The sequence below is a fragment of the Meles meles genome, chromosome 18 (assembly GCF_922984935.1).
Source record: "Meles meles chromosome 18, mMelMel3.1 paternal haplotype, whole genome shotgun sequence".
Taxonomy (NCBI): Eukaryota; Metazoa; Chordata; class Mammalia; order Carnivora; family Mustelidae; genus Meles; species Meles meles.
The window spans coordinates 63,846,017-63,855,100 of NC_060083.1; the positions used below are offsets into that span (position 1 = coordinate 63,846,017).

Sequence of the window (9,084 nt, forward strand, 5' to 3'; positions counted from 1 at the left end):
CGCAGCGTTCTTCAGGCCGGTCCCCTTCCCTCGTCGCGGTCACCCAAGTTACTGCCCGAAGCGCCATTCCGTCGACTTCATCGCTACCGAGCATTTTTAGGGAGATGCTGCAGTTCGTGTATCCACGTTAGTATTTCTGGACGTCGCTTCCAGCTCCTGAGTGTTAGGAATAGGCTGCTTGTCAACGTGCTCGCTCTTGTCTTTCTGTGCACAATCGCACTCGTTTCTCTTGGGGGCAGATGGAGAGAGGGACTGTCTCACTGATAGCCCTGGGTTGTTTCTGAAGGGACCGCAGACTTCACACTCCCCCAGCTCCTCCGTGTGTGTGTCCTGACACCCGGGACCTGCCTTTCTGGCTCTGGCCACTGCAGGGGGCATGCGGTGCCCTGATGACTAAAGACACTGAGTGTCTCAAGCATTTGGCTATCCTCTTTTGAGAAGTTCCTTTTCAGATCTTCTCTTTTCCTTGGCATCCAAACAAGTTGTTAGATTGTATGGATTTATAGTTAGTTCGTATAGTTTGGTTACTAGTTCTTTGTCTTCTAATAATCTTTCCCGGTCCATAATTTACATTTTTACTCTCTCGGTGAGGTCGCTAATTTTAACAAAGTCCACTAGATTGGTCTTTTATTGCAAGTGTTTCCTGTTCTTTTGTGAGAAATCTCTGCCTGTCCGTGGTCATGCGGGTACTCTGTATTTCTGCCAGAGCTTCATTGGTTGGTCGGTTGGTTGATTTAAACGATTCTATGTGGGTCCGCAATCCAATTCAATAGTCCTTGAATTGAATTATTTTTGTGTATGGCAGGAGGTCGGGGTCAAGGCTCATTTCCCTCATGTGGGTAGAGAGAGGTTACAAATGCTTTCCCTCAACGGACATTACTTTCGCAATCTAAGCCACATTTTTTGAAACATGCAGAAGAAATAAATCGGGAGAAAGGACCACTCTGGGGCAAGCGCAGCCGTCCGCAGGTCCCAGCCCGGTGGGGGCACTGTGCCCTCACGTGGCCTCCTGGGAGTGGGAGGGGACCCCGGAGCTGATCCTTAATGAGCGTCTACTCCTGCAGACCACATCTGCCGCCCGCAGCTGCCTCCTCCCCACCCAGCGGAGCTGCACAGCCCGGCAGAGATGGCGCTGAGCCCCGAGCCCGTGAGCAGGTTCCCCGCGCTGGCCACGGCGGGCAGCCCCGAGCCCGAGCCCTCCGGCGCGCCCAACGCCTCCCTCAACGGCTCCTGGGCCGGCCCCGCGGAGCCCGGCTCCCTGGAGGACCTGGCGGCCACCGGGGCCATCGGGGCGGTGCTCTCGGCCATGGGCGTGGTGGGCGTGGCCGGCAACGCGTACACGCTGGTGGTCACATGCCGCTGCCTGCGCGCGGCGGCCTCCCTGTCCGTCTACGTCATCAGCCTGGCGCTGGCCGACCTGCTCTACCTGCTCAGCATCCCCTTCATCGTGGCCACCTACGTCACCCAGCGGTGGCACTTCGGCGACCTGGGCTGCAGAGTCCTCTTCAGCCTGGACTTCCTGACCATGCACGCCAGCATCTTCACGCTGACCGTCATGAGCAGCGAGCGCTACGCGGCCGTGCTCAGGCCCCTGGCCACGGCGCGCCGCTCCAAGGCCTACCGCAAGGTGCTGGCTCTGGGCGCGTGGCTGCTGGCGCTGCTGCTGGCGCTGCCCGTGGTGCTGGCCGTCCGGCTGGTCCGCAGGGGCCGCAAGAGCCTCTGCCTGCCCGTCTGGGGCCCGCGCGCCCACCGCGCCTACCTGACGCTGCTCTTCGGGACCAGCATCGCGGGGCCCGGCCTGGTCATCGGGCTGCTCTACGCGCGCCTGGCCCGGGCCTACTGGCGCTCACAGCGGGCCTCCTTCCCGCAGACGCGGCGGCTGCCCAACCCCCGGGTGCTGCGCCTCATCGCGGCCATCGTGCTGCTCTTCTGGGCCTGCTTCCTGCCCTTCTGGCTGTGGCAGCTCCTCGCCCAGTACCGTGGGGCTGCGCCGCTCTCGCCCCGCGCCGCCCGCCTGGTCAACTACCTGACCACCTGCCTCACCTACGGCAACAGCTGCGTGGACCCCTTCCTCTACACGCTGCTCTCCAGGAGCTACCGCGACTACCGCCGCCGCCCGCCCCGCTGCCCGCCGGCCCGGCCTCCTCCTGCAGGGCCCCGGCCGCTCGCCGTCCTCCGGGGGCTCGGGAGGGGCCCACGGTCCCCCGTGAGCTCCGGGGTCCAGGGTGGGAGGTGGCCTGAGCCCTGCAGGGGACCCCCCCGCCCCGGAAGGCAGGCTGCCACCCCCAGCCCCTCCTAGGCCCCCACCGCCCCCGCGACTTAGTTGTCTTCCAGAAAGTTCTCTGCTCGCCCTTCCACATGGCTCAGTGAGTGTCATCGGTCCAGCCCTCTTCCTCGTGCTGCCCAGAAGGCCCCACACCCAGACCGACTGGGAGGGCGCGTAGGAGGCTCAGGCCCAGAGCCAGCTTCTGAAGATCACAGCAGGACTCCCCGACCCACAGCAGTGGACGTGAGTGCGGCCGGGCCCTGTGGTGAGCTGCAGCGGCCCTCTGCTCTCTGGGCGGGGGTGTGGGCCCTGGGGCACCTGCCCCGCCCCCATCCCTGTCTGTGTTCCCAGCCACGTGGCACCGTGTCAGCACTGGGACAATAAAGTCTGAGCTCTGCACCCAGTCGCACCTCGGCGTGGGGACGGCACATTGGCAGGGGGCGGCTCAGGGTGCCGCCGACTGCACCACGGGCCGGTCGCTCTGTCTGCAAGGGTGCGCGTCTTCCTCTGAGGCTTTGCTGCTGGCTGGTCCGGCTGTCCTGACATGGTGGCCTGATGCCACCCAGCCCAAGCCAGGCCCAGGGTGTGGGGCCTGAGACCCTGTGGTGAGGCAGGAAGAGACAGAGACCTGCCGGCTCATTCAGGGACAGCATTGTAGGGGGTGGGGTCCAGGTCACACCCACCTCTTCTCCACCTGGGGATTTATCTCATGCCTCCTGGGGACACTGAGGCCACCAGGCTCTGCCCACAGAGAGCCCACGGGGAAGGGTTTTAGATCTCTACCCAACCCCAGAGGCCTGTACCCTCTGTCCTGTGGCCCGGCTTCCACCCTATGGGCGGGTCTCTGTGCCATCCGGGCCCTGGTCCCCTTCAAGGCCCGCCGGGATTCCGATGTGTGGGCAGGCAGAGAATGGCTACCCCTGCTGCAGCCCCTAAAGGGGGGGTCTGGGGCCACTGGCCCCACTCAAGACCCCAAACATTTCTGGAAGAGAATGGCCCAAAGTTTGCACCTTGACCGAGACTCCAGGTCTCCGCTTCCCAAGTCTTGATTTTAGGATGCGCCAAGAAGCCCTAGCCTTGGAGAACAGACACCCCCAAAAGCGTCCCTGCAGCCCCCATTCATCTGGACAGGAGAATGAATTTGGCACCATTTCTTGGAGTGATACTGAGGAAATTTACATTTGGAAGGTTTTTTTTAATTTTAAAAAATTTTTTAAGTAGGATAGGTGCCCAGCGTGGAACCCAGTACGTGCCTTGAACCCATGACCTGAGCTGAGATCATGAATCAGATGCCTAGCCAACTGAGCCATCCAGGCATCCCAGGAAGTTAAATTTTTACCCAAAACTTAAGACCTGGATTGAAGCATGATCTGTGTCAGAGTGGACCTGAGTGTCCTGGTTAGTCCTCGCGGGGACACCGGCTGTGCCGAGCCGCACGCAGAGGGAATGGTGGAGGCCAGGGCAGGCAGGGGGACAGAGATGAGACTTGGGGTTGGGCAGCATCCTGACCTGAGGCGTTGTGTGTGGGGGGTCGAGACCGTAGTGGAGGCGTGGAAGGACTCAGGGTAAGGCCGTCAGGAGGCTGGGAGATTAGGCTAGGAAGCCCCTGTCTCTGGGGTTGGGGGAGGCCGGGCAAGGGCAGTAGCACAGGCGGGGCAAGAGCTGAGATGTTCTGGACACTCAGCAGAGGGCTTCTGGCCAGGGCAGGGACACCCCCAGCGGGACAGTCCTGATTCACTGCAGGGGCCAGGAGGGAGCCTGCAGGTCCTGGGAGAAGGGTGAGGTCAGAGATACACACACGGGGGCAGGAGTTTCTGGGAGCCGCCTCCAGGGAGGGGGAGATTTTGCTTGAGGGCCCATCAGAGCAGGGGAGACACTCGGGCCAGGTCCCCGCAGGCTGGACTGGGGCCGGGGGCCCTTTGGAGGTCCTGGCCGCGTGCAGACACGCTTCGCCTCTGCCCAGCTGGCCGTGGGACTCCTGTCCTGTGCGTCTGTCCCCATCACTCAGGGCCAAGCCTGTCCTGCCAGTCTCACGGCATAGGTCCTTGAGCGAGGTGGCTGCCCCAGGACAGTCCGTTCTCCCAGGCCTCCAGAGCCTGGGACGCTGGGACCTCAGATGTCCAACGTCCCCTGGAGTGCGGGGGGCTCAGCGGCGCAGGCGCACCTGAGGCGTTGGGACCGGGAAGGAGGACAGCCTGGCAAAGGGCCAAGGCTTCGGGGGCAGAAAGCGAGAGCTCGAGGCTACCGGCTTCGCAGGCCTCACCGCCACGGGCTTAGGTCTGGTCAGAAGCGAAGTCAAAGTTCTGCCTGCGGCAGCCTCCTCACTGCGTCCCCGAGAGACCCCACACCCCGCGGCCATCCACCATGTCTCCCCGATGACAACTCTCTCCGGTCCCCAGGCCACGCTGACCCCCCCCACCCCTGCCCCCCGCCCCGTCCCGCTTCAGAGTTTAGAATGTTAGGTGCTCATGCGTGGACACACTCAGCCCCACACTTGTGCACGCTTTCTGCCTGTGCGCTCACGCCCACACTGCCACGTGGAGACCCCACAGGCTCACTATGGCTTCGCTGGCCTCCCTGGGCCCTCGGCCCACAGCCCTGGCACCCAGGACCCACTCGTCAAGGCCAGGTGACCGAGAGAGGCCTTATCTGGCTTGAGCCCCACAGCCCGTCAGGCACAGTGCCCGGCTCTCTGGCCTCACCAGGACGCTCTGCCTGCTCAGAGGTCAGGCTGGCTCCTGCAAGGGGCCCCCCTGCCTGCAGGCCCCCCTGCCAGGGCCTTGAATCCCAGTCTGGGGCCCAGGGTTCGGAGGGTGCAGCGGCAGAATGAGCTCAGACCCGTTAGGGCTGTCCTTGTTCGGCTACGGCTCTCCAGAGGCCCCGTGACCCACCCTGGCATCACCCCCCCCCGCAGGTGCACCCATTTTCCGTCAGTCACAGAGCGTGGGGGCATCATCCTGCCCAAAGCCGACTTCGATCAGAGAAACCAAACCATCAGCACAGAAGGTAGAAAGGGTTTCTTTGAGGAACGGACCCACGCCGTGAGGGCCCAGCATGCGTGCAGCCCGCAGGACTGGACACTCAGGCAGGAGCGGAAGCTGCGGCCTTGAGGCAAAAACCCTTCTGTTCTGGGAAAGCTCCGTTTTTTGCTCTTACGGCTTCCCGTTGCACGGATGAGGCCCCCCTGCCCACCCATGTCATGAACAGTCTTCCTCGCGAGCAGTTAGCCGATCGGAGGTGTCCAGCCGCGCCGTCCTGGGGGTCAGCACCCCGTTCCTTTGTAGAGCTGAGTACTCCTGGTGGGGTCACGCGGCGTTGTCTGTCTGTCCATCCGTTACGGGCCGGAGCTGCTGTCCCGTCTTCGCTAACAGGGACGGAGCTGCTCCGGACACGCGCGGGTTTGCACTGTCTTGGGGAGGTTCCTGCAGAATTTCCAGACTGTTTTCCGTGGTGGCTTCTGGCGCCCGCAGCGTCCTGCCGCGGCGTCCCTCCGGGCGTGCGGTTCGTGTTGAAGAGCAGCTGCTCTGGGCGACTTGGACCGACCCCGGTTGCTCTGTGACCTTGTCTGTCTCTTGGAGGCAAGCGTCTGCGAGGCCGCTTGGCTCAGACCCGCTAGCTCGGTGTCAGGACGGCGCCGCTCAGGGGCTCGCGGCAGGGCGAGGCCAGACCGCTCCCTTCCTGAGCTGCGGCACCCCAGCTCCCGAGCAAGGGGAGCCCGGGCTTCTCCTCCTGGTAATGTGGGGGGGAGGGGGGCCCACAGGGCCCCTCAGGAGATAGGGACAGTGTCACGGCCGTCCTCACCATGGGTCATCTTGGCTCTGGAGCCTCTTGGGTTGGGGATCATCTGAGCCCTTTTTGGCCAGTTCCCCCCGTTTCTGAGAAGATGCTGACCAGATCCCCTCATCCCCCTGTCCTTAACGACAGCGACCAGGTCCCCCATCCCCTGGCCCAAGGAAGGCTCTGACCACACATGTCCGTGGCCCCGGCTGGCCTCAGATGCGCTGGGAGGCTGGAGGGCTGTTCCAACCGTTCCCAGTTCCCAGAGAGGAAGGGACACTCGGCACCAAGGGGCCTTCTCTGTGAACCCCTCATGTCCTCTAGAGCTTAAGGTCATAGGGCTTTGCTCGACAGCTCTCTTGGCTCAGGCTGATGGGTCGGTGACCCAGGACGCCCGCCTCCGCAGGCTCCAAGCTCCATCTGCTGGCTCCTCGGCCAGCTTCTGGGGACCCAGGGGACTGTGCCTTTTCGGGGGAGGAGTGGCAACTGTCAGTTGAAATATGATGTTCTTCTTCTTCTCCAGGGAAGTTTAATTTAGAGGGAAGGGTGCTGGTCACGGGAGACTCCTGGGTGAGCGGGGGACGGGCAGGAGAGGCAGAGCCAGGGAGGGACACAGTGTGTCCTCCTACCACAGGCCCTCGAGCAAAAGAGACAGAGAGACAGACACAGGGAAGGAGGGCATAGGCCGTCTGCCCGAGGGAGCAGAACGTAGCCAACAGGGTCTGGGGGCTGGAGGCTGAGGGGTGGGCATGGGTGCCTGAGGGCACTGGGTGCTCCCCCTGGAAACGAAGCATCCAGCCCAGGAGGGAATTCTAGCAGGGAATATGGACTGGGTCCCTGAGCAAAGCAAAACCCAGACGGATTTTATGTGCAAATGTGAGCCATAACCTCGTTAAAACAACGAAGAGAAAACACAGCGAATATATTTCTTTTCTTTTTTTTCCCTTAAAGTAAGCGCCACACCCAGCGCAGAGCCCAACACGGGGCTGGAAACTCACAACCGTTGAGTTCAAGACCTGAACTGAGCTCAAGAGTTGGATGCTGGGGTGCCGGGGGGGGGCTCAGTCGGTGAAGCGTCTGCCTTTGGCTCAGGTCATGATCCCGGGGTCCTGAGATCGAGTCCCGATCAGGCTCCCTGTTCGGTGGGAAGCCTGCTCCTCCCTCTGCCCACCCCCCACCCCCACTCATGCTCTGTCTCTCTCTCAAATAAATAAAATCTTTTAAAAAAGCCGGGTATTAACCGACGGAAGCGCCCTGGCGTCCCTCGCAGTGAGCGTGTTTGTAGTATAAGGAATGGGAAGCTTCTGTAAGTTGGCCTAGAAGCCAGAACCACAAGGAAGAGAGATTCAGTGACATCATGTAAAATTGCAATGCGGAAAAATATATTTAAGGCCCAAACAGAAATGATATCCCTGAGAGTGAAGTCAGCACGACCCACCAAGAGGCAGGTAACGTGACTCGTGCTCTGGGAACCCCACTTCCAGGATTTTATCCTCCATCAGAGTCAGACGCAAATAAAGGCTTATACGCAGAGACACTCATTCCAGCATCACTCTAAGAATCAGACACCTCGGAATGCTCCGCAGCTTTAACTACGTCCCGAGACCCGCACTCACTCTGAGTCGGTGGGAGGCGCGATGGTGGGGGAGACGGGAGGTCACGCTGTATGACGTAACCCAAGTTTGATTGGAAACCAGTGTGTGTCAGCGCACACACATGCATCAAAGCCGGACAGAGGTGCTTGGCAGTCCCGTGACACGGGGACCGGGACCCGGCGATGTCCTGCCCCATGTCCCGCCGGGCCCCTCCCCCCGCAGACCCCCGCAGACCCCCGCAGCCATGTCCTCGCCGCTTGCTTTGCTGCGGGGACTTCCTACAAATGGACCCGTCGGGGTCCGTCTTCTGTGACTCCCCAGGTCAGCACGCCGTGCTCAGCGGTTCGGTGTCGCTGTGCGGACGGATGGGAGGCCCCGTGGTGGTCTCGGGCCGTTACCCACGACGCTGCGGGGAGCGCTGGCGTGGGAGCCTCGGCCTCCGCTTCCCAGTAGCTCCAGCTGGGGAGCTGCGGGGCCCGTGTCTGTCCTGAGTAGAAACGGCTTCACCAGCGGTACGAGCCGTCCTGTGCCGCGTCCCCCCAGAATTGACTGCATTTGGGTGCGTGTGGGGAACGGGTTTCTCTTCACAGAAGGTACTGGAGTCCCCGTGAGGCACCCGCTGCCCTCGACTGAACGTATCGTGAACTCGGACTCCGTCTGCGGGGCTGGCTTGGGCTGGGGGCAGCAGAGGCCTCTGCGGGGCGGGGGGGCCCGTGCCCCTCTGGAAGACCCTGGGCAGCAGAGCCAGCGGGACAAGGACTGGCCGGGACGCGGTGTCCCACTGCATCAGGAGACGGGCCGAATGCCGGGCCTCGGGGTACTCCCCCTGCACGCCCCCCTCCCCTGCCCCCGCCCTCCAGCCCCCACCCCAGCCAGGGTCCCAGGCAGGCTGTGGGCCCCCTCCCCGGGGAGGGCGCCAGTGGGGACTGAAGTGAGACAATGGACTCTGTTCTTGACCCCCTGCCCCTGCTGACTCCAGGAGGTGGTGGTGGGGAGGCTGGAGGCCGGAAAGGAGCCAGAATCCAGGAGGTTTCACAGCCAAGCAGCTTCTCGCTTCCCCGCGGCTCCAGAGCCGGTGTGGGTGATGGTTTCCAGGCACAGGCACAGTCCCACCCCGGGCTCTGGGCGGTCCGGGCTTGGCAGGGACCCTGTGGTGCAGACCTGCAAGTCCTCATCACGGGCCGCTGGCCCCCGGGAGCCGCGGGACATTCTCCATCAGCAAGACACCCACACGTCCAAGTTCCCCCGCCCCTCATGTTTCCAGGAACTTATTCTTTGGGAAGTGAGTTGTACCCAAGCCAGCAGCCACCACTGTTTACCTGCCCGGGGAGCCCTCTGCTTGTGGACACTGCGCTCCCCAGACAGACCTCTCTGGGGGTGGGGGCCAGCGCTTCTCTGGGGCCCACACAGCACCGGCGGGGTGTGGGGCCCTATCTGGGAGGGCAT

At 62.6% G+C, this 9,084-nt stretch overlaps 1 protein-coding gene across 1 annotated transcript; it reads left to right on the forward strand.

The window, feature by feature from the left end:
- The first annotated feature begins 1,126 nt into the window (after window positions 1–1,126).
- Window positions 1,127–2,299, forward strand: UTS2R (urotensin 2 receptor). The gene has a single exon (XM_045983986.1). The coding sequence runs from the start codon at window positions 1,127–1,129 to the stop codon at window positions 2,297–2,299; it is 1,173 nt and encodes a 390-aa protein (XP_045839942.1).
- The last annotated feature ends 6,785 nt before the right edge of the window (window positions 2,300–9,084 follow it).

Bases quoted from the DNA above. Each gene is read 5' to 3' on its own strand.
- UTS2R (XM_045983986.1), top strand. From the start codon at position 1,127: ATGGCGCTGAGCCCCGAGCCCGTGAGCAGGTTCCCCGCGCTGGCCACG.